This window comes from Cyanistes caeruleus, chromosome 8 (genome assembly GCF_971803275.1).
Source record: "Cyanistes caeruleus chromosome 8, bCyaCae1.hap1.1, whole genome shotgun sequence".
Taxonomy (NCBI): Eukaryota; Metazoa; Chordata; class Aves; order Passeriformes; family Paridae; genus Cyanistes; species Cyanistes caeruleus.
Genome location: NC_141708.1, coordinates 13,691,071 through 13,716,874, shown reverse-complemented (window position 1 = coordinate 13,716,874; position 25,804 = coordinate 13,691,071). Strand labels below are relative to the sequence as shown.

Below are 25,804 nucleotides of genomic sequence, written 5' to 3'. Positions count from 1 at the left end.
AAAATAGAAATATATTTTTCTGGCCCTGGATAAAACCGTATTTAAGCTTCTTGTCTATCTCCCTGGTACTATAACAAAAATAAGAGATAAAGCAATGAAGTAATGCAATACTATCTGTTGCAATGGCAAGCTATTCCTTTGAAGCTTTGGGACATAATTTGTACTGTTTCTGTTGCAGAATAGATTTGGGATAAATGTTCCTGTTGCATCTTCTTTTCACTTGTATAGGTTGTGAACCTGTTCAACATGTTCATCACTTATGGAGACACATTTCTGCCCACTCCCAGCAGCTATGATGAGCTGTATTATGAAATCATTCGGATGCACCAGAATTTTGACAACCTTTATTCTATGGGTGAGTACCTCCTGACTTGTCAGGACTGCTGTTGCCTGGAAGAGAGGGTGGTGGAAGAGGGATGTTTGTGTCAGGTGTTTCCTGTCTATGTGCTACTGATGTGTGCCATGCCGGGTGAACATGTTTTGTGTACTAGAGTATGTTGGTAAAGAATTGGGAGAGGGATATACTTACTAAAATGATGTTTTTTTTTAAAGTCAGTAAAAATAAGAACAGGCTCCTTGCCCCTCCCTCTGTCACTTAATGTTGGAATTACAAATTTATTGTCACAATGGAGTGACAGTGTGGTATTTCTTGCATTTTATGTAGTTTTCCTCTATTACATTTGACAATTTCAAGTCAAAAAGCAGGTGCATGCTGCAGAACCACCCAGCATAGAGAAGCACTGAATGCAAATAAGAATTTGGAAAAGAATTTTGAGAAACTTAAAGCAAGAAGCTTGCTGTGCTAGACAAATCACATCTACTTCCCTCATTGCCAAAGCAACCAAGAAAACAGCCCTCACAAACCTGCTTGCAGTGACAAGTGAGTTGCTGGACTGAAGAATGTGCCCCCTGGCAAAACAGGGAGAAGCTGCCATCCTTCAAGAGAGAGGGAAGGGAGCCAAGTGACACCCAGCAGGGAAGAGGAACAAAGAGAAGAGCAAGGAATGCATGGAGGCATAATCAGGCAGTGTTATACACAGGAACCTGCAGCCCAGGGTAGCTGCAGCAGCACTGGTGTGCTGCATACTTGAAGCTGTGAAAAAAAGAATATAGCTGTGTACTTTGTTTGCTTTATTCCAAAAGGACCTTTCGTTCCATCACCCTCTGCTCCTTTCTCAGTGGGATCACCCTAAGAACAACAGGAGTTAATATAAGCGTATAAGGAGAGTTAAAGGGCAGACAGCTGTCCACAGCCCTCTTCTGACATGGGAGAGAGACATTCTCACCTAAATGAAAGTAGCTGACTGCCCTCTGTAACTGCAAGCAGAAACAAACTGCCCTTTCGTATAAATTTCCCAGTTTTCAGCCATTACATAAGGGATCACTTGGCCATTTTTCTGCCCTCTGAGTGCCTGTGATTTTTTGCTAACCCATTTTCTACTCCCAAGAGTTGCAACTAGTAAGATGAGGTGCTTTTACTAGGTAATGTTTTTTTTCAAATCCATCCCCTGTGGAAGCTGAAGATAAGAGGAATAGAGGAATATGTACTCCAATACTTCCTCAGTTGGGTTGCAAAAGGCACACCTTAGCTGTTGAAACAATTTATCACATGAATGTTTGCCATCCTCCTAGGTAGAGTAAACCCCATTGAATTACTCTTGCAGATGCCTGAATTGAATATATTACCTCAGATACTCAAGTACAGTACCTATTTTTTGACAAAACAATGTTACTCAGAGCTGACAACTTTTTTCTGCAGGTGACATGTAATGGTAGAATAGAAAGTGAGAAGGTAGCACCGTCTCAAGCTGATGAAGGCTACCAGGTGTCCTGATAGCTTCCCTGTCAGGCTGTCTCTGAGGCTGTAGTGACCCTTCTGTCCCCTAGCCTTGGGGTATTTGTTAGCACAGATGAGAAAGCTACTTGGTCCTTTAGTTTTTCTGTTAATGTGCTTAAAACTTTAAGTGTTGGTAGTGGAGGTGGAATGTAATTGACTTAATTTTTTTTCTCTTGTTCTGAAACTGAACTTTGCAGATCTGCAGGGCTGAAAGCTTCTGTCCTTCAATTATAGGCATAAGTATGCAGCCACTGTGCTTAAGTATTCACTTGTAGCATCCGTATTTCTGGATGATCCTAAATTTGATTGGTGAGCTGTTCCTTCACTTCTAAATTGAGGGTGAACCTTTCTTGTGGAGTCTAACCTCCAGAAAACCCTGTATGTACAAATTCATTGAAAATTCCCTTTGTTCAGGCAATATGGAAATTAATCAAAACATCTGCTACAGGATCTGTTATTGTTTTGATGCTTACCAAGAGCTGTGCAAGTAAGTGCCATCATAAAAACAGTACATATTTTGACCTAAATAAATATTTTTGGTACACTGGCAAAAAATAATTGGATTCCCTAGAAGTTCTTCCTATTGCAGAATGTTTTCAGATCTGCTCTTAAGTCTGTCAGAGACCATCTGTGCCAGAGAACACCACCTTTCTTCCTGCAGGCAGTGTTTTTTCTTTACGCTGGTGTGTGATTCCCCTCTGCAACTCTACATAAATGGGCATGTAAAGAATTCTTCATTGCTGGAGAGGGTTTAAACTGCAGTATGCAGTCCAGCTCAAATGGAACCTTGTGTAAGCAGGAGCTGGAGGAGAACAGCTGTGTGTGGAATAAAAGCTATTCTAGGCTTGGGGCTCTGCTCTGTTTCTGGGAAAATGAACTGTGTCTGTGATAATGAAAGCAGTTCGGAGGACTCAGGTTCTTCCATTCCCTCTGCTTCCAAGTCATTATTCTGTTCCACTCACCCCTTCCATGTTCCTTAAGTTTCTTAGATGGGCTTTGAAAGGAACTTCTACCCTGGATCACAATCTCAGAGCTAACCTTTGTTTTGATGTGGTTCCTGGACTGCCGTCTCCCCAAAGCAGATTTTTTTTTTCCCCCTGTTTTGAATTATGAAATTGCCAGTTCTGTGCCAGCACTCCTAAATGTCGTCTTCTTTTAGTTTTAAGGCTGTCTACCAATGCTGGTCAATGGAAGGAGCCTGCAAGCAAGGTGACCCATGCATTAGTCAATATTAGGTAAGGAGTGGAAATGAAATACTCTTTTAAAGTTTCTTATTTCCTGTGTGACTACGTCTCTATAATGACAGTTTCACATTTGTTTTAATGAATTTTGTTTTGAATTTGTTCTACTTGTTGGGCTAAATTGTTGCTCTAAACAGGGCTCATAAGCATAAAGGAATGGTTACCAGGATTTGATTGTCCTCTAATAATTTTCTTAGCTCTTCTGTAGACCGAAGCATAGCACAACTGTAATGAATTAATCTTCACATCATTCTTCGGAGAAGTTATACAGTACAGAATAATGCTGTGCTGGCAGAGCAATTGTGAACCTAATGAATTTCTGTTGCATGATTCTATTGCAATTCCACAAAGCTATGAAGGGGACTGTAAGCCTGCTGTAATGAGCAGATTCGAGGCCTCTTAATATTGCAAGATTTTTGTGTGTGTTTAAAACTGATTATTTAAGGACATTTCAATGTTCTCTTCAGCCTCCTCTTCCTGTTCAAGGGCAGAAAGGGAGAAGTTATGCTTTACTTGTAAGTCTAAGGAGTGTAAATCTATTCTTTCATAGATTCATAGGTATGTATTCTTTCACAGTGGCAATAATTTATTTTTCTGGCACCTGAAGCAGCTACTACTGATCAAGCTGGGTACTGGGCAAGAGGATTATGGATATGATTGATTGGAAAATGGAGGAATGCTGAGAGGGAAAATTGACTTCTTAGCTCTGGCTTGTAAACAAACCATAAAAGATAAAAGTACTTACACTGAAAAAAAATCTGTCTATCACTTCCCTAGTCACCACAGACATTTTGTGTCTGTGCAACACCAAGTAACTCAGTAATGTTGCATTGCTAGTACTCATCATTTTTCTCACTACAAAAGACATTGTGTAGGACAAACTTGCTGAGGGCACTTTTCAAGTCACTATACATCTTACGTGTCTGTAAACCACCTTAAAGGTTCCCTTAAGGACCTGTAAGCTTGATAACCTCATATATTATTCTAGACTTATTTTGCTGTTGTGCTTATTTTTGGGTATTTTTTAAACAGCTGTAAGTGAACATGTGTGGGTTGGTAGAGCTCTTGGAGGGAAGCAGCAGAACAGGTGGCTATTGACTACTGGCACTTAACGTGACACCAAGTGTCTGCTCTGGGAATGCTCTAACCAAGTGATCACAGAGAGTTTGTGCACAAACCTCTGCTTTGTGGAACCAAGTCTTTGCATAGGCTTATTTCCTCTTGGCTTTGCCACTGCTTTTGTGAAGATCAGCTTGCAGCTGAGACAAGATGCAACCAAAAAACCTGCACCATGACATGCCTTCAGACATGTTCAGAATGCGGTGGTGTCTGGAATCAGTGAAGCCTCTAGTCTGTTTCTCTTCTGGACTTCTGGGAGCTTTCCTCTGCTGCACCCAACTGCTCATCTATATTGAAATTTCATGAATGATTGCTTTTCATTCAGTGAAATTAGTAAAGGTCTAAATTACAGATGATTTAAGGCCTTGAGAGGGATTAGAATTCTGAGAAGTTAGTCTGTATGATTTATCCTATTTCCTCGCTCTCAAAAGAAAAAAAAAGCAAAGAAGGGAGGGTTTTGTCTTCTGGTTTGTTTTTCTTCTGGTGGTAAAAATACTATGTTTGAAGGGTTCTTTAGCTGAGTAGATTTCATAGTAGGCAGGTAAGTCCAAAAAGGTAGTGTGCTTTTGTTTGGCAGTGTGATGGTTCAAAGTGGTGACTGGGACTAGAACCTGGCTTCATTCCCCATTATCCAGGTTTCCTGTTTGTTTGTGCCCCTTTGGTTTTCCCTTAGAGCCGTCTTAGCATACTGTGTCTTATTTGGATGCTTTTGCCATGAAAGAAATGAATTTAGAGAAATCCACACTGGATTTTTTCCTCACCTTGCTTCATCATTCTGTAAAGCTTTTATGAGCAGTGATTATGTGCTTTTTGCTGTAACTGTGCAGTGCAGAGTCATGCTTTGGTTTTATATCTTGGTCTCATTACACAAGCTATTTAAAAATAAATAAACATTGCAATTTCCTTATCCTAGGGCTTTTAGTGGGTTTTAGAAATGGAAAAGCATCTGCCTGTGCATGCATACAGTGGGCTTTAACAAGTGTCCTAAATCCTAGTGTACATTTTTATGTGCATTTTTGCCAGGAGAGGAGTGGTGAGTTGTTTATAAAGTTTCAAGGCTGCAGTGTGTTTGTGTAACAGGAGTAAGTGTTGAGGAGACACCGAAACAGTCCTGCTTGTACCCCACAGTGCTGGACCGATGAGCTCTGCTGATTAATTGCTTAAAAAGACAGTCAGAATGAGTAATATGTAGAGGATCTTAGACATGTTCTCCTTTAAACTCGGCTACAGAGAGATCCCGCTTTGTGTATCCTGTTATGGTATGAACAGTACCTTTTAGTTGGACTAAAAATTCTCCAGTGCACAGTCTGAGTTTTGTTGTTCTTACTCCAGTCAAAAAAGCAGTCATGAATATTCTTTTTGAATATTAAGAGACAGGGAGGCTATTCCTGCCTTTTCTCCTTTTTACAGATAATTTATAATTTCTGTCCAACTCAAGGAAAATGAAAAATTGAAGAAAGAAAGATTGAAAAATTGAAGAAGAAAGAATAATAATATCCTTATCTGTCTGAAAATCTTACATACCAAACTGGAATGAGTGATTCTCATATCATCATTCTCTTATCATAATAGTCATTATAATTTCTGTCTGTGGATTTGTCTCTGTGGCTTTCATAAATAATTGAGATGTGATAGACTGCAAGATATAGCTGCAGCACTGGTGGGGTTGAAATAGGAAGGTGCAGCAGTTGGTGGTTTGAAAACTCACCTTCTCACCTATGAGGAAATAAACACATTTTGAGACAATTTTTTTTTTTTTAAACTAATGAGCCTCTTCAAGATAACATTGTGCAGGCTTGCATTTAATGAGAATTTTATTAACGCGGGGTTCAAAGGGCATTTTCTGATTGCCTGTTCAGTGAGAAAGGTGGCAGCTAAATCCCTGCATTCTTTTAATGGACTTTCTCCTGATCAGGATTTTTCCAAGGTGAATAAATAGATTAACTCAATGATTAATAGGCTGAATTTCTCCCTTGTTTGAAATTCAGCCCCATCATAATTTTTAAAGTAATTTTATTTTTTTCACTGAAACACTTTTAATAAGCAGAGAGAGTAAGTTTGTAGCATGGAAGTAGGCGATAGGATTTTTTTTTAAGGTGTTTTCTGTGCTGTTGTAGCATACACTGCTTGCTTGGTGCTTTCATTCACCCTTCCATCTTGCAGCTACTTTTGTTCCACTTGAGCCACCCTGTGTGATGCATTTTCCTAGAATGGAAGGTGCTGCTTCTCCCAGGGCTGCTTTTGGGATTGTAAAGGAGAGACTGGGGAGTTGGGAAGAGCACTTAGAGTATGTGTGGATGTGTATAAAATGGTTATGCTTGGTGCCAGTCTGTGCATGGGCACTCTGAAGGAACATTTGTAATTTTACTTAGGCCGAATTGGACTGTGCTTGTTTTTTGTAGGATACTTGTTATCCTGGCCCTGAAGCTATAGCTCCTCATAAATTACCAGCACTCACAGAATTGTACTTAGTGAAAACCTTGGCAGAGGAGAAGACTCCATTCAGATATTTGTTAGAAAGTGGGTGGCTGTAAGCAGTCCACCTAGTCCTTCAGGATTGTTCCACCAGACTGCAAGGAATTTAGCAGTGAACAGTTTGTTTAAGGGGAGAGAAGACAAAATGCTGCTGACCTAGTCATGTTGCAATGTTTTTTATGCAGGATATGTGAAAATGGACCTGCTGATAGAGAAATGAATCTGTATTTGTGGTGTGGGTGGTGATCTACGGATTACAGTCAGCTGAGACTGTGTGCAAAATATGTATTTATATCTGTACACATACACTTTCTTCCTTCTCTCACTGTACAGACATAATAGACATATGAACACATTTCTTGCCAGTATGAATCAGAGTGAAAATGGAAGAGCAAGCTTAAAGGCTGTTTATGAAAAGAAATGGTCAAGAAAATCTATGTGCATATATATTAAAATCCAGATATCTGTATGAAGATTATAGGTATATGCACCTATATATGAATGTGACTATCCGTATGTGGGTGACTGTGTATGTATAAATACATATATAATACATATACAGACATATGCACACATATATGCATGTAAATGATAAATATTTATTTACATGTAGAGCACACACACACAGACATGTTTCCTTTGACCATGGGCTTATTAAAGCCATAATCTTCGAGCTGAAAATACCGAGCACCTTCTTGTTTCCAGCTTCTCCTAGATGAACCACAAGGGTTGGCTGTAAATGTTCAGATGTTGCTTCTTCCAGCAGTACTGTTGTGCTGGATGAGTCCCCTGGGACTGTGGGACCATGTGGAGCTGCTCAGGGCCAGCCAGTGCAGAGCAGCAGAATTTGCTCAGGCATGCAGGTTACAGCCCACAGTGGTTTGGAGTTCATTCCCTTTTTAATTCTTAAAACCACCTGTGAGGACTACATTGTTGGAATAACAACTCCATTGAGTTGTTCACTGAGGTGTGTTTAATGGTAATGACCTCTGACATGCTGTCACTGCTAATCAGCCTGACTGAGCTCAGATCACAGGATAGTACAAGACAGTCAACAATTATTTTTTTAATAAGAGAAAAGCAACAAAGCTCAAAGAGAAACTCAGTAATGTATTTTATTAGTACTTTAAAATAGTAACACAGGCTTGACAAGATTGTGGATCAAATTCTAACTAAAATGATGTAAGAAAACTTCTGAAGTGTATGCATCCAAGCTAATTGGAAGAATTAGTTCATTGCACTTTTCAGATGGTAGCATGGTAGCCTAAAAAAATTCTGATGCTGAAAATCTGAAATCAGATTTTAGATGAGGATTCTGAGTTTGTTCCGGTTCTTTTTTAGTGATCTGTTGTCACTCCTCACAGAAGTAGCAAAACTAGCAGATGCTTCTTGTCATTTCATGTGTTTCTTGTTGCATGCTTTTCTGACTGCATAGGGACTTTGGCACAGCAGAACAGTTCCTGAAATGCCACAGTGGTTGTAACTGAGTTAGAGTGGGTACTCAGAGTCCACCTGCTACCACTGCTTGTTTTTCACTCGACCTTGCAGTATTGTGGTAGGGAGAGTTCCTTTGCTAGGAGCAACAGATCTTGATGTGGAAAGGTTCTGGCATTAGCTGGCACCTGAACAGAGGAAGTGGGTGGATTGAAATGGAAAGACCTTATGACCAGCAACCTATTAACAGGAGAATTCCAGGAGAATTTTCCTTCAAAAAAGAAGGGAAGAAGCATTTCTATCTTGGGTTGCAATGTTTCATCTTTGCACAGCAGTCTAACCCATGTTTCAGTTATTTTTATTAGTATTTAAGGCTTTCATCTAGTCTTGTGACTTCAGCGCTTAGTTTCTTATACATTATCTGATTTCTTCTCAAGGCAGGAGTGTTGGTTTTCAGTTATTGCTCTTTATTTACTAGCTGGTTCATCTTGGTGTGTTTCTTTTACAGAGCCATAGCCAATTTCATTCTGCTATAATTTTCTTTCATTCTTTCTTATTCGTGCAGTGGCTTAATTAAATGTCTCTGCCACTGGCCCAAATCCAGAGAGCAGATCTGTTGGTTGAGTGGCATTGTATGGACCAGTTCCACAAACACAGCAGCACAGTTTGGCAAGTCAAGTACCTCCCAGGTCACCTTCCTTCTTTCTGCCAGTTATGTCCCTTTCAGTCATGAAGGGATTCTAATAATGTCAAGCCTGTTTTCTCTTTAATAAACTTCTGTTTTCAGTCAGTTTTTGGAAGGATTGATTTCTTCATTTTTTAGTACTTTTTGTGATGACTTACAGTTTCTGGAGCTGATGCTGATTTTAAGCAAAGATGTTTTTATGGCAAAGAATGTCTCTGTCTGAAATACCACAGCCATAGCTTGCTTTCTTCAGTGCATTTGGATGCCATTCTGCAGAGATCACTTTTGCTCTAAAATTTCATCCTCAAAGTAAACATGGCTTTTTGGATTGGGGTGGGGAGGGTCTTGAAGTGATTTATTCCTAGGTTGGTAGCCTCGCTTAATTTGCTTTCTTAGTTTTTCTTCCAAGGTCTGCAATTGTATCAGCAGCTTTCATCTCTTCTCCTCATGTCTCAAAGGCAACAGGCTGGCCTTCAAGAGAGGCCTTGGGAGCAGGATCCACTTCTGTACTTCAGCTGCTCTGTAGAGTTTGCTGTGGAGGTGAGCCCTCTGTACAAGGGAAGATTGTGTGCTGGGCAGAAACAGATTGTGGCTGCAGAACAGCCACAGCTTGGTGGCCTCTTCCAAAGTTGAGCATGTCTCTTAGTTGAAGTGATTCTAATAAGGTGAACATCTCAATGCAGTTTGCCCACTTGTGAGCTTTTTTCATCCTGGACATTTTATTGGAAACATTTCTGCCTGGAAATGTGAAAGATTTGCAAAGTTGGGCAGGATCTGTCGGCTTCTTATCAGTTTGGTGAGAAATGTTGCCTCCATTGCTAATGTATTAGGAACCCAGATTTCATTTGCTCTTTGTCAAATGCAACTGCTCTGTGAATAGGGAATTCCTGTCTGCAGATCTCTGCTGGACTGATGGGTGCAGATTGTAGGCTTACGAGGTGAAAGTTAAGCTGCTAGCAATTTTTATTTTTTTTTAAAGCTGTGTATGCAGCCTTGGAGGTGTGATGTTGGCATATAATTTCAGCTTTTGTGCCAATGAATTTGGGGTGTGAAGCTTTGGGAAAACAGTAGAGGAGAGAAGTCAGAGACTTCTCAGTGCAGTTATGGTCTCCTGTTTGATTTATGTGAGTGACTGTATCTGAAGAAGTGGCACCAGCCAAGAAATTGTTTTTTGTTTTGCTTGCCAAATACCTTTCTCTGTGGAAACATAAAAGTAGTGGAGAATATATGTCAGCATGGGGAGTATTTTTGGTTTATTTCAGGGGTGGACATAATATTTATTGGTCAGAAGTTATTTTTCTGTCTCGTTTGCAGATATTTTGGTCTTGAATCCCAGTGCTGGACACAGGCAAGTTATGTCTCAGTAATGCATTAAAGCAGGTGCTGCAAACCTATGCAGACTTGTAAACATCTTGGGTTTTTTGTTGAAGCTCAAAATCCAGAGGGCTCTGCTGTTTCTCTCTCTGAATTATATTGTTTCCTCCTGTTTATGAGAACAATCTTCATTATTTCTCTGGTACTGTGGTTGGCATGAGTTCAGTTCCTAATTGATAGATTTCAACCTTACAGTCAATGTCTTTGTTGGTAGCTCTATTGCAGCCAGGAAGCAACCAGATTCTTTTGGCCCCAAGAACTGGCTCTACTGGAACATGATTGAAGCACAGTTTGAAACAGCTGTTTATAGCTTGTCGACACTTTGTCCATGCTGGTTTTATTCTTTGGGTAAATATAAGGGACTCTGATCTCTGCTGGTCTCAAATCTGGCTTTCAAGATTCGCTTCAGTGGAGAAAGAACATTAAGCAACTTTCTTCATAACCCAAACAATGTAAAAATCATTGTGAGCTTAAATAACACCTTTTTCCCTTGAAAAGTGATGTAGTATAATGCTGTTTTGCTCTTTCTGTTTAAAAGAAATCTGTTGCTCACAGCAGCAGCCAAAATTATTATTCCCTCTGAAAGTCTGGGCTGTGGGATGTGTACTTAAAGAAATGCTTTTCAAAAGCCAGTAACATGTATTTCTTATTATCTTATACTAGTGGGGGGCCTAAAATTTGGGTTTGCTCTAGGAATGTAAATACCCTGTTCTCTTAATCTTCCTTTAGGACTAAACTGACAAAGTACCCACTCATTAAGTACATCTGCTCATTAAGGTAATGAAGTACTTACCTTATCTTGAACTGAAGCAAGAATAATACATTAGCATGACTGCAGAACTGCAGTCTGTTGTTTTTTTTCCGGTGTACTTCAGGTTGCACCAGAATCTGGAGCTCAGTTCCCAAGGAACTGTGAGAGGAAGACATCTTGCTTCTAAGACTTTGTTCATTAAAATAAATACTCAATCCAGCTTTTAAAGTTAAGGTGTTGGGTTTTTTTAGGAGCTCTAGCCATGAAGGTAGAGAAGGTTGTCTTGCCCTACCAGTTGGTTGTCTTACCCAGTTTGGCGAGCTAAACAGAAAACAGTTTCTTTCCTGGTGCCACACTTCTTCTGATGAGGCAGTGCACAGTCATGTAAATCAAGGTTGGAAAGGGGCTAACTTTGCAACTCCCAGTAAATACCAGTTGGCTAAGGTGAAACTAAAATGCTGCTTGGAGGGGAGGGGAAAAACAGAACTTGAGTCAATGTGATTACCACACACCACACCTGCCCCCTCACCTTCCAAAGTGTGAAATCTATGTGCTCTAATATCTCTGAGTCCAGATGGAAGTGCTAAGATACATCAGAGTTTCTGATGTCCTGAATTAAATTGGCTGCTTGGGAATCCCAGAATGCAACCTTTTATTACTACTCTGTATAGTCTTTAATTTATTTTTTTTCTAACCCTTGCAGCTAGAATAAAATTCAGAAAATGATGGCATAATGCTTAAGCGGTATCAATTTCTCTCTTAGCTGTGAGGTCAGACTTCTGGTGCCTGTTTCAAGGGATGCTGAATGAAGGTTCAGCAGTCAGAAATGCCCATGTGCTTGGCTTCTCAGCAATCAAAGCCAACCAGGTTAAGGTAACAGCAATCTCATGAAGAATTTATCTGTGTTGAGTACCAGATTCTGATATCTCATCCTGGTAAGGGCTTAGTTAAAGGCTATTCCTCTGGCAAAACTGCCCCAAGTGTGCTTCCTCAGCCTGTGCTCTGCTCACTTGAAGGAGGAATAAACTGACAGGGTTCCTGCCTTCTCTTCTGTGGGAGCAGCTTGCATTGTGCCCACTGCATGTAAAGGAGGAGACTGGGGACCTGACCCAGGATAGAACTCTATAAGCTGGACAAAAAAGGATGAAACAAAATGTTTTAATGTGGGTCTGTTTTTAAGCCTTCATTGGATACACATGTGACTGTGTCAGCCTGTAGAGGGTGGAGGCACAAACAGCTCAGTGTTAGGGACAACAGGGCAGTCTCTCTTAGCAGCATTGACCTGTTAAACTAGTTTTAAACTGAAATGCTACTGATTGTTTTTTATAGTTATGCCCAGAGTCATCAGTGGTCACTGATGTTGTGTTCTGAAGGGTTTAAACACACATTTGCTTGCTTGTGCTGGTATAGTGCAAGGTGGTTTTTGCAAACTGTTCTTGCTGTTAATATCAACATAATCATTGCCTGAAGCATTGCCTTAAGTACGGGACTTGAAACAGTAGTACTGCAAACCCAAGAAGTGGGAATTTGGGTGTTACTTGGTCAGGAGCGTGAAGCAGGAGATCACTGGCGCATTGAAGGGATCTCTCTGTGGTGGAGTCCTGTTAGATAGGATATAAAACCATGGTCTCAAATATGTCTTATTTTCAGGGTGACCAGTAGTGGAATGAAAGTGAATGAAAAGCTCCCCGGCAATCTTTTTGCCTGACTTTGCTAGAAAACTTTGAAAACCTAAAGCTTTTTCATGTTGCTGCTTTAGCAATTAATTAGGTCATCACTTTGTGTGTTAATTACAGCGACATTTTTCTTCTCATTAGTTGGATTATGGAAAGTTTTTGAGTCTGTGTGGGATGGGAAGTAATGCAACCTTTGTGGCCAAGGGAAGGATGACTTCAAACTTTAGAACATTGAATTTCAATAATGGCTTTGGGTACTGTAAAAAAAAGAAAGTTGCAATCCACTATACAAAATGTGGCTGATAAGTGCTTTGAGGGCAGGATTAATGCCTTTTATTCTAAACAAACGTGATGTTGCACACACTTTGGATGAGGAATTTTAAACTGGATGATTCTTCTGGAAGGTTGTGTATTATGTTAATTAATGTAAAACTCTTGCTGCTGACAGAGAGGTGTGGATATGATATACTTCATATAATGTCCTTCATGGTGTGTCCAAAAAGACTTTACAGAGAGGTCATTAAGCAAAGCAGTGCACATGAACAAAGGTCAATTACTTTTACTTAAAAAAAATTCTAATTATTTAATACCCTCCTTATAATTTTGCAACACTGTTTGCTTTGAAATCTGAGCTTTACATTAATTTTTCATGATACTTGAGATGAGCTTGTCTGGGGCAGACATTCCCTTGTAAACATAGAAAGCAATAGGTCTGCCATACACTGTTCTTGATTCCTTAGTTTGAAATCGGTGGTTGCTTTGAAGTTAAGCCCATGTGTGATATGTTGAGCCTTGCTGAAGGAGCAAACTGCAATTCTCACTGGGTAGCACCTGTTTTTCTTCCTTGTTTGGTGACTTTTACTCTTAGCATGAGCTAATGTCAGAAATGAAGGGTCACAAGACAAGAATGTCCAGGACCTGAAGCTTGACTGGGAAATAAAGTTACTCAGATTGCAGTAAGGGAGGCTCTTCTCAGAATAAGTGATCCCGTATTGGATCAGATAGCTCAGTGCAATCTCTGTCCTTGGGACTTATTCATATCTTGCCTGAGCACAGCTGTGCGTTAACTGGCCCAGTGCTGATACAAAGCTGAACCCTGGAACCTGCCAAGATCCTTCTTAACCTAACCTATTTGATTTTAGAGAGCAGTCTCTTCACTGCATGGTCAAATGGTAAAAAGCAAGAAAGCTTGTTTTCAGAGAGTGTGTTTGTGCTGTGTGTTAACTCTGGACCTGTCTGCTAGACATGCAGAGTAGGGCATGTAGTTAAATCAGTAGGTGCTTGGCATCTATTTTCTTTCCCTGCAAGATCTTTAAAGGGTAAAAACTAGCAAACTTGCTTTATGTGTTGTTGCAGATGCTCAGTATTGTCTGCTGTCTGTGATCTTACTACTGAATTGGATCCTGCTGAAGAGATCCAGCTATGTAACTCAGTCATTTATGAGGAGAAACTATTCTCAGTGTGATTAATGCTGTGGTGGATGATGGGCATGGAAAGCAGTGCTTTGAATAATGCCCATAATGGCATATTCCCCTGTGTGTGTGCATTTAAAGGAAGAGGCTATGGTTATATGAGATTGAGGGCATTTAAGAGGCAGCTCATGACAAGTGAAAATGATGGCTAGGGTAGATTAATTGTTAAATGAATTGTGCCTGCCCTTGCTGTTATTTTAATGTGGTATTGGTCCAAGTATGGTGTTATATAGCAGGAAGGCATCAGGGAACAATACCATGCACTTGGGTTCAGGTCAGAGGACTTTAAAGACTTAGCTATCAGAAGTTTTTCCTCTAGATAACTTTTTGCAGTGTGGGGTTTTCTTCTTCCCCTCTGGGAGTACAAAAATCTTTGTTTTGATTAATTTTAGTCTAATACGCTTTTTTCCCCCCATGTTTTTTTTTGACAGTGGAGTAAAGCAGTATTTTCTCATAATCAGTTTAATGTAAATTTTGCATTAACTCTTTCTGGAATGAGATGATACTAACTGAACTTGGTCTAGAGTATAGCTCAGGGATTATTTCTTACTTTTTAAAATTGTACTCTATCTACAGGACTACATATTTAACTTTGATTTGTCATGGGGCTGCTTTATATTCATGCCTTCAGTCTGAGTGGAGCATAAGGGAAATTAAGCTGGAAGAGGACTGAAAGCAGCGAGGCATAGGTCTCATCCTGTCATTACTGTGAAGAAATCTGTCCTTTGAATTGATTTAGAGTGACAGTGGGGCAGGAAGGCATTGGCAGAAGTTGTATGTCTCTTGCAAGCTTTTGTTCATGCATGGTCAATAGGCTCATTTGAGTGAATTTTTCATGCTTTCTAGATGAAATGTTATCACATATATTTCAGTAAACTTTGATGGTCTGTGTTAAGACTCAGCTGTCCTGAGGGGTTCTTAAGGCCCTTTTCTCTGCTCACGATTTTTTATTTTCAAAGTGTTTGCTGTGTTTGGAGGGGAATCAGTTTGGGCCAAGGGCACTTAGAGGTTGTGAGCTTTGATTGCTTTCAGTCTGCTAATCTTCATGATCCAAACTGTGCACTCAGGCAGAAGAAAAATAATGCCGTCTACACAAGAAGATAGACTTTCTGTTAAGTATTTTCCTTTCCTAGGAAGAGAGGAGGCCTTCAAATTCATCTTACAGAAAGATAAACTTGTATGGGGACAGGTGCAGACAAGTGTCAGGAATCATGATTTCCTTCCCATGGCTCATGCTTTGCCCAATCCAGCAAAGAGAAAACTAGTGGATACTGCTAATGTAGTGGAAAACAAAAGTGATGTAGAACAGCTTCTGAAGCTGAAGGGTAGTTTGTAATGGGAACAAATGGATAGGGAAGGAGTATCATGAATAAATAAAAGTTGGAAGTGAAAGGTTTTGTAAAATTAAAAGCACTGAGAGTCTGGGGCACTCCTGTAATCAGTTAGAATGATGCAATTTAAACAAGAAAGGATTATTTTGAAGCTGAGAATATGAGAGAATGGGGAGAGCCAGAACCCTGTATTTGCATCTGAAAGATGAAAGATGTTGGCCAACATTCTCAGTGAGCAAGGAAGGTGGGAATTTTTTGTGGGTTTGACTTTTTTTTTTTTAATTCCCCTTCTCCCCATCAGTAATGTTATCAGCTCCAGAGCATTAGAGATGGATCAGATCACGTTGGTCCCTGGCTTAAGATGTGATTCATACAGTGTGAGAGGTACGATTGTAGGGTTTTCTACAGTACAAGGCCTGTAAAAACTCATGCCTGCTGTTACATTGTGTGTAAGGCGTTTGTTTCTGCATCAGTGATTGAGAACCTGTCAGTGTTAACAGGGTAGCCACTTCAAAAAGACTGATGCCACTCCCTCCTGTCAGTCAGGGACCACGTTTCCACTGAAGGAAGACAGTAAATGTCTTCAGTAAAATTCAGGGGCTGGCTAACAAATTGCAGTTTAGAATACATTACAGATGATGAATGTGATCTCCTTAAAGGGAAATCTGTTCGTTTGACTTAGTGCTCTTACGATTAATTGCTTGCCAGATTAAATTGCTCCATAAAATGCATGCTACTTTATTCGATCTCTTCATGATGAGATTAGCTAGGCTGTGCTGGTTCTTTGTATGTTAATTACAGTGGTATTTTCTTCTTCAATTTAATTATTAAATTGTTTAGCAAAGCATGCTTTTTCCTAGCTTCAGGAAAGTTATCCCTATTTTTCTTTTGACCACCATTCTATAGTAATCACACTGCCCTTTTCCCAGAAATATTCTGGGTTCCTTGGTAGAAGTATCACATACTGTAGAGGATACATCCTGAGATTTTTCTTTGTTTTCTTTGGTGTGCTGCTGAAATACAGAAATGGTTGTTATCTTGCACAGGTTCATTATGTGACAGTCTAGGATGAGGAAAGTCTGAACCGAAGCTGTGGAGGCAAATTTTCAGGGTTGCTACACAAACAGGAATTTATCCAGATAAACTAAGCTTTCTGCTTTAGTTGAGAAGTGTAAAGCTCACTGAGTGGCCAGGATGTTTGCTTTTTGTCTCAGCTGAAAAATCAATACTATAGTAGTTCAGTATTCTGTGCTGTTGATGTTTCAGAGCAAATTTGGAGGGAAGCACCATGTATGCTTTTCTTGTTCTTGGAGGACTTCTCTATACTCAGTTACCATACCTAAGACATTTTTTCATGAAAACCTGGAAAACAGCAATATGAGAATTTGAACAGTACTAGAATTGTGGTGACAGACTACAATTACTGAAGGAGGCCAACAGTAAAAAGTTTAAGGAAAATTTAAGGAAAAAATGAATTTAAGTTTTCTTTACCAGACTTGTCCCAGCCTTTAGGATATTAGGTCATACTTCTTTCCTCAGTCAGGGACCTGACTACATGTACAACTACCCCCTACATGCACACACAAAATAATCTCCTATTCTTTTGCAGTGCCAAGACTGAGATTTGTACATAACTGAATGTTCCCACAGTAGAATTACAGAGGCTCTGTTGAAAAATTGCTGGTTTTCTTTATTTTAAAATCTTTTTAAATGTTTATTCTGCTATACCACTCTAGATAAAATGTGTAATATTCATCAATTAAACTGTTGTGGTGTTTAAAATCATTCACATCTCTTGGTCTAAAAAAGAGCTGCTCTCTTACCCAGCTGTAATAACTTTTCTTAAAAATTTGCTTCTCAGTTTAACCCCTCTACCTCAGAAAATAGTGTTATCTTCTATTAGAATTCATTCCCAACAGCAAGACAAATTTTTGCATTTATTAACCTAGTCTTTCATTTCCCATCTATCCAGAGCTTAGAAAATTCAAAAGGGTATAGGAGGAGTAGGAAAGTTTCAGAAAGGGGCATCAAGAATGATTGAAGTCATGGAACCAGATGTGTTATGAAGAACATTTATATACCTGACAAGTCTTCGGGCTGGAAGAGATGGCTGAGAATATATATAAGAGTTAGTAAAAATAACCAAATGTCAGAGAGAAGGGAAGCTGTAAGAAGAGGGTGCATCAGATCAGATAAGCTTGAACCAAAGAGACACTGCTTCACGCTATGCTTAGTTAAGCTGTGGAGTGTCTAATGTGAATGTGAATTTAAAGCAATGATTATACAAATTAATGGAACAGAATTTAATCATGGGTTGCTGGATCATACAGATGTCACCTCTGCTTCACATATTATCTTGAAGAGTATGTGGCTGGAAGTAAGGGTTGTTTTGGGGGCAGTATCATTTTGTTTTTGTCTGCTCTTATACTATTACCTGAGCTCCAAATTCTAGACAGTTCTGAATTTGGGACACAGAGGCCTTTGCTACCTCAGTGTTGCAGTTTTAAATGTTTACATAAATTTCAGCTGTCAGCATTTTCTCAGGAATAAGTTACCTGCTTCAAAGTCTTTGGCCAAGGGTCAATCAGCATGTCAGCATCTCCCTCCCACTGCTTTCAGGATGGAGGCATTGCGGTTTACTTACAGTCACACATCTGCTTATAGACATGGTTTGTTCCATCTGTTACTGCATTCAAGTTGTTATCCCATGTTAGGGGTCTGTAAGGGTTCATTGTTAGGTGAAGGAGTCTCTTACCTACACTGTGACCCACATTCTCATTGTGTGCAGAAGAGGAAAGCCTCCTTTCTGTGGGTTTCTGCTGTTACTTGTGTGTGCACAGGAAATACTGTCTGTGGTAATTTAGAAGAGGGATGTCTAAGGAAGAATATGAGCTGGTCTCCTGTTTGGCAGCCTTTGGTGTTCTGGGAGTGGCAGAGAAGTGCATGATTTTCTGGAGCACTGGTGAAGACAAGAGTAAAATAATGAATAACCATGGAAGATTTGTCTTCCCTCATGATTTAACTTCAGGATTTCATTCATCGTTACTTTTCCTTTTTTTCCTCCAGAAAGAGCTCATGGAGAGCTGTCAGGATCATGTACTTAAATATCTCATGAAAGTAAAACCCATGCCAGCTGAGCAAGACATGATTTTAATTAAGACTAACAGGATGTTTTTGGTCTTTTTTTCTTCCTGGCTAGCCCAAACCCAGATATATCAGTCTTCTAATTTCAGTAGCCTCTTGTTTGTCAACTAAGAAAGGCTGAGTTGATGGAGCTTTTTGAGACTTCTTTGATTAAAAAAATTAAAAGTTAAAGGCCCTGTGTGTTTTGTTAATTTGGTGAAGAGGAGAAATCCTTTTACTGCATCTGTAGAGCAAGGAATTGAACAGGAATATAATCAGTTTTTTTTCTGTTGCAGGTTACTGTTCTAAAGGAAGTTCACATTGGATAATTTAGCATTCATTCCTTTTTCCTTCTGGCTACTGTAGATCCCAAAGCACTGCTCTATAAATAGATGTATAAAAGGTTCTTTTGCTGGCATCTCTGAAGACAACTTTCGATTTTGCTTAATCCAAAGGAAAAAAAACCTATCATGAATTCTCAGTGCACAAGTTAGATAAGTTAGGAAAAGAAAGGGATCAGGGTAATCTGTTCTCTGCTCTAAGTGCCTCAAATAATGATCTGTTCTTTGTGATGAGTGTTTATCTATGAAAACCAGCCAAGGTGAATTAAAGATGCATTATCTGAAAACAGGTGAAGCCACATATCCTAATGTTGTCCCCAGACTACTTGTGTATGGAAGTGGGGAGGGTTTTCTCTTGCTGAGGAGCTAAGACCTTGTGGCTCCAGCTGGTTCTCCTGCCCAGGGCTGGTCCCACAGGCCAGTTCTGTGTCCCCACCTGTGCTCCCTACAACCAGCACCAACACAGTGGAGGCTGAGAAGGGTCTCTGTCAGAGCACAGTGCTGACCTGACTGAGCGCCAGGCTGAATTTGCTTCCCATCCATTTCTTCCCAGTCCGTGGTAACTCTTACAGGGAAAGCCATCTGTGAACAGCATTTTTATCTTACCTTGGAGAGGCAAATGAAACAGAGCTATCGTGATGCTTATGGACTGATGTTGTGAAGCAGTTCAAGCTGCTTATTGCATACAAACCTAGTTCCTGACTGTTTAGACTCTAAATGATGCAGGTACAGTTCTCCTGGAAAGGCTGGGTGCTGAGGGGTGTCTCTAATTCCTGGCTTTCTAAACAAACCTTCCCTTTTGTGTTAACAGTTACTCAGTTGAAAGGGTTTGCTTGATGTGGAATGATGCTGGTGTGGAACCCTACTAAGGCCCCATCTGCTAAGAGCTTGTATTGATTTGTGTCTTAGTTTATAAAAGCCTTCAATTCACCTTGTGTAAATGCCATAAATAATGCAGATGTACTAGATGAAATGTGCTGTGGGAACATCCCAGAAATTATTTTGGTCTGGGTTGAGCAGAGCTAATCTAATCATAGTTAGGAGTTTCTCAATAGCTGTGAAGCAAAAACTGTATTGTCTTATTCGAGCTTAATGTATTAGTCAATACACAGGGGCAGGAAGATAGGTATTTGAAAGTGGTAATCAACTTAAATGAAAACAAGAATTTTTAATGTTAAGATATTACAATACTTCAGGTGAAAGCATTTGTAGTTTATATATGTACACACGCAGCGGAAGTATAGTCAAGTCCAGTCCTGCGCCTGTGATTTATCTGCATAATCCTAACATTTGTATGCCTCTTTGTCACCAGGATTGCAGTGCTTCAGAGGCTATATGTATATATACTAGATAAATCATTTTGCCCACTCATAGCAAACAGCCACTTTGTGCCAGCAACATTGCAGAATGCATTTTAGAACATAGGGGACGTTGATGAATAATTTGTCCTTTTGAAATTCTGTGGGCTTTAGGGCACCAAAATATATTTCAGGTTGGACTAGGTCCAGATGTGTATGAGAACTCCTTGGCAGTCTTGTAGAAAGCATATGGGAGTTTTAAAGGTGACCTCTTTTTAGAAATTTAATTGGATTTTTGTTCTATTCAATTATGTGTAAAGAAAGCAAAAAGGTAAAGGGATGTGGTATTTCTTAGATTGTTCAGTTAGGAATATCCATCATATCAAGGCTGATTTTTCTTCCAAGTGGTCTGTGGGCATGACATCTTGAGTTCTGTGCATTGGAGAGATCAGCTGATGTGCGGTGGTTCCTGTAGAGGAAAGAGAATGTATTTGTATGCTCATAAATTGATTCTAATCAATGTTTCCCTGGCAGTAACCACAACTGCAAAATGAAGAATGTGTCTACGTGCTATTAGCATTGTTAATTGAGAAGAAGCATGGATGCAGCCCATTGTCAGAGCTGAGACTTGCCTTCCTCTCAATTTTCTGCAATTGGTGGCCCCAAAACTGCTCATGTGATCAAATAGAACACTGCAGACAGTGATATGACATGTCCAGGACTCACGAATTCTGCCTCAGATTGTTTATCAGCAAGCATTTGGTCTCGGCTAAAGCAGACTGACCATACAGTTGTGCATTGGCAAAGAGTTTTTAGAAATTTGGGGTCATATGTCAGCATAGATTGCTGAAGGACTTCCAGGAGCCTAGATGAATGTGGAGAGCTCTTGAATATCAGTGCAGGGCAAGACTTCAGAACTCGTTGAGATTGCTGCTGGTGTGACTTGGCTTGATGTTGGTTCCCCCAAGTATTATTTGCTGCCAATTATAACTCATCTGCTCACCTGGAAAGCTCATGACAGTAGAAAGAAGTAGTATTTAAGAGCCTTTCTGTGTCAGTTTTTTAGCAGAGATTGCTGAGGTTCTGTGGACATGCAAATCTCATAGTGTTTCCTTTGGAGGTAGTGGTGACAATGCTGGAGATTCGAAGAGTGAATGATGTGACAAAGCACTTGTGGAGCATCCCTAGAGGACAAGGAGGGTACCTTTCTTAGGTGATAAGCATGAAAACAGTGCTATGTAAGCTTTCCAATGATCACAAGGCACGTAAGACTTTCTTATGAATATTGCAAGTTACTGGAAGACTGGCAGAAGGTTAAATCATGGAGTAGATGAAGCATGTGATCTGAATTGCTTTTTAACCTGTCAGGTAGTTCTTGAAAAAACAAGTGCCAGTGTGCAAAAAGGGGCTGTGTCTTGAAAAGCAGTGTTTCAAGAAGCATTGACTGACAGTTTTACTCTAGGTCTTTTGTGAAGCATTCGGCTAAAGAGGTTTATTTAACCCCAGAAATAGTAACAAGAGACAGAAAGTGATTTTATGATGGTATATATTTTGCATTTTTTTCTGGTGTCTGTTTTAAAAAAGGATATTGAATAACTGGAGAAAGGACAGAGAAGCCAGAGTTATGAGAAACTAGTGAGAATGCTTTCAAGATTTAAGTATCATAGTCTCTTTAAAACAAAAGTGGTATGCTCTTTAGTGTTCAAGCATCTTTGATGAGATAAAATACCAAAACAGAAAAGAAATGTAAGGCTAGACACTGAAACCAAATTGCAGCTGCAAATTACGTACCCTTTTCTTAATAGGTAATTAATCACTGTAATAAATGACTGAAGGAATAGGTTTTCTCCTGTTCCTATCTGAATAGAATACCTTGGTGAAAGGTGCTCTACCTAGCTACTGACATGAAAGTAATGGTGTAAGGGTAATGTTGGAAAATGTAGTATACAGAAATTCAGATAAGCTGATTTACTAACTTGTAGTGTCATGAATCAGCTAGATGGAATCAAAGGTATCATTTTGCATTCAAAATTTGACAAATTCAATCTGGATTCTTGTGTTTTCCGCTTTTATCTTTGCAATGAGAGATTTCTCCTCCGGTACATCAGTCATAGGCATACTGAAATTTATCCATGGAGCAATTAAACAGAAGGGCAGCCCTGAGAATTATTTTGAGACATTTTTGCTCTTACGACCACTAAACAGAGGTAAGATTCAAGGAGATGTCAGTAGGCCACAAGCATTTCATTTTTCTGCAGTTTGAAGTCACCATGATGGCTGTGCTGGAAGAGTAGGGCCCAGGAAGTAAGTGTGGAGAAATTGTTCACTAGCTTAACCTCCAAGTGAAATTATTGTATCTGTAATTTAAATTTTCAGTAGTACATGTTTCAGTTTTTTTAGGGGACAAGGGATTTTTCCCATTGTGTTTCAGAAAGGAGAGAGTTTTGTACTCAGTTGTAATTGCAAAAGAAAGCTACAGTGCTTCAGAGAGGCCTTAAAAATAAGGTTTTATCGAGTGAATTTTGCTCAATTTTCCATGTTTCGTCTTGGAATTAATGGACAGTAAATGATGCTAGGCATGGTCCTCAGACCCAGAGAAGGGTTAAGTATGCTGATCATTTCAGCAGAGTCTCTCTTTTTTTTAAAGTGCATACATACAGAGTAAGCTTAAGTGTTGGTATTCTTGAGCACTGTGATCTTGAGGATGCCAAGACACCCTTTGCCACAAGAGGACCTCTTTATCAGCTGCAGGGTCTGGAGCCTGGCACCTGGGAGAGTCCCCCTGTATCCGTGTACGCAGATAATCTGCAATTGGAACATGACTGGCAGTCCTGTAGCAATTCTTTGTGTGTAAAAGTAGGGGGGGAGCTGAATTGGTGATGCCCACCACCAGGAGAAGGGAAACTGTGCTGGACTGTGCTGTGGTGAGTTGTGGTGAATCCCAGCTCCTGCCAGGGCTGGAAAAGAACTTGACCTTCAGCAGCTGTCTGACTGCAGTTTTCCTGGAATGGTTAAAAGTACTTAAAAGTGATGGTGTGATTGACAATATGTTAAAAACCATTAAAGGGAGCAGAAAAGCAGTCAGTACTTGATGCAGATCTATTACTGGGTCATGAAGAGCTGCTCTGGGGGAGGGTGTAAAAAAGCCCAGGACAACCTGTTTTGGAGCTATCCCAGCATGTAACTGCAGAGAATCTGCAAGGGCTGCAAGTCTGTCTTTGCTCTTTTCATGCCACCCCCTAATTCTCTCTGCTGTATAATAGCAGAGGTGTTTTGGGGCACCAAATCAAACTCTCAGGTCTGCCATTGCTATTCAGGGGGTTAGGCACTCTGTTTACTCCTGCTCTCCTGCGCCACTTGCATTCAGGCAAGAGGTTCTTTGTTTCTCTGCTGGCACTCTCTGTTCATCACTGTGCAGAATGAAACTGTTCATCACTTTGCAGAGTGAAACTTAGAAGTTGCCTGAATATTAATTTTTCAGGCTTTCTGAGAACTGTGGAAAGTAAAGGTCGGGGAAAATATATTGGCTTCTATTAAGGCAGAATGATGAACATGCTGAGCAATGAACAGGCATCCCAGCCTTTAAGAACCCCAAACTTGGGCCTGCTACATGCACCTCTGGCCTCCTGCCAAGATCCTGGCAGTGACTGATGCAGAGCAGTTGCAGATCTCTGAATGCAGAGATGTTGTGTGTGAAGGCTTAGAGATCCACGTATCTTGAGATGAGAGTCCTGCTCTGTGGCAAGAGGAGTCCTACTAAGAAAGGGAGGCAAACCATTAGTCCTTGGTAGGTCTGTTTTGTGTATATGTGTGGTGTGCAAGGAAATACTTTGTGCTGGAGCCAGTGGGTTTATTTTAGAGATTGCTTGGAAAGAACTTGGATAAAACCATTTTCCGGTGTATAGTTGAAATCAAAACACTTTTCAATATTTGCCAATTCTTATTTTGAAATGTCACCTCATTTCTTTAAATTGCTGGATGCTTTCAACATGCAGGCTTGTCACTTTTATCCCAATCCTTGTATTTCAGAATTGAACTGAAATCTTGAATTTTGTCCAGAGTTTTGAAGCTCAGTTTACAGACAAATACAGAAGGAAAAAAAACGAAACCCTTCCAAATTTTGTTCACCTTTCCTGTTGAATTATTATGCAGCTTGTCTATGAATCCAAATACAGTTCTGCCCTTTAGATAGCATTCATGTTTTTGTTTTGTTTGTTTGGGTTTATATCCTTTTTCACTTTCCACATCTAATTTTTTTTTTCCAGGAAGAGGTTTATACAGTTTTAAGTTTCTTGAATAATGAGCATGCTGCCAAGCCTTGGCTCTTGCAAACTGCTAAGTGCTGTTGCTCATTAGCATCAAATGCCACAGCCCATCTCACTTTGCTCCGTTGCTCAGCAAGTACATGCTGGCTGTTGTATTGCGTTTGTGTGGCAAGGGTTTGGTGGGGGTGGTTTCTGTGAGAAGCTGCCAGAAGCTTCCCCTATGTCCCATGGAGCCAGTGCCAGCCAGCTCCAAGGTGGATCCTCTCCTGGCCAGGGCTGAGCCCATCAGTGGCAGTGGTTGTGCTTCTGAGATAAGTTAATTAAGAAGGCAAAAGGTGACCCCATGGGAGGCCCTCTCTGGAGCAGACTCCTGGAATGACCTGTGGTGCCATGGAGAGAAGAGCCCACACTGGAGCAGGCTTGTTGGCAGGAACTGTGGTCCTGGAGGGGAGACCCATGCTGGAGCTGCCTGTTCTTGAAAGACTGCACTCTGAAGGGATCCACATTGGTGCAGTTCAGTGAAGAATTGTTCAGTGAAGCCTGTGGGAAGGATTCACGTTAAAGAAATTCCTGGAGAACTGTCTCCCATTGGATAGACCCTCACTGGAGCAGGGGAAGAGTGTGAAGAGTCTCATTACCCATCCCTGATTTGGTTGGCAATGAATTAAACTAACTTCCCCCAGCTGAGTCTGTTTAGCCAGTGTTGGTAACTGGTAAGTAATCTCTCCCTGTCCTTAAATCAACCCATAACCTTTTCATTATATATTCTCTCACCTGTTCAGCTGAGAAGGGAAAAGACAGAGTGGCTTTGGTGGACATCTGACATCCAGCCAGGGCTAACCCACCCTGTCTGTTAAAGCAGCAGTTAATCACTTTGATACTGAATGGGTTCTGTAATCATCTGACCTGTTAATTAAAACAGTAATCAAAGTTCTCTAATGACTTGAATGATTTAATTCCTTTAGGAATCTTGTAAGAGACAAGAAAATTTTGCCATACTAACTTACATTAGCTGGAGAGCTGCTGGCAAGGAATGCTTTTTAAATACAGTCAGGAAAAAGATGTCTTAAGCAAGAGCAGTGTGGGTGAAGGGAAAACAGGGTTTGGTAGGTGGACAGTGAGCAAGCCTGATTGCTTTCTGTTGCTCTAACACATTCTTTGCTGCAAGTTGAGCTAGAGTTTTTGGAGCAAGATTTTTACAGGATTTTACCTGGCAGTAAATGCTGTATCAGGCTAGAGCAGTGTTGGATCTGGGTTAAGTTGTCAGAAATTTGTAAGTGTGTGCCTATCAATAGTAAGTAATTATGCATATGCTCAGATTGAATGCTAGCTGAGGGAAAGAAGGCATGCAAATTTTTTTCCTCTGTAAATGTGGTGGAATC

General features: G+C 40.2%; 1 protein-coding gene across 10 annotated transcripts in view; it reads left to right on the top strand.

The window, feature by feature from the left end:
* ARMH3 (armadillo like helical domain containing 3) overlaps positions 1-25,804 on the top strand; it is a 123,441-nt gene that overhangs the window by 51,970 nt on the left and 45,667 nt on the right. For 8 of the 10 annotated variants that reach the window (XM_086901226.1, XM_086901227.1, XM_086901234.1 and 5 more), the window contains exons 22-23: positions 229-355; positions 2,997-3,072. In XM_086901226.1, the coding sequence (XP_086757352.1) occupies positions 229-355; positions 2,997-3,072 (203 nt within the window). Of the gene's footprint in view, positions 1-228; positions 356-2,996; positions 3,073-5,607; positions 5,648-25,804 lie in introns of those variants that run through there. The other 2 variants (XM_086901232.1, XM_086901233.1) reach the window with 1 other exon arrangement.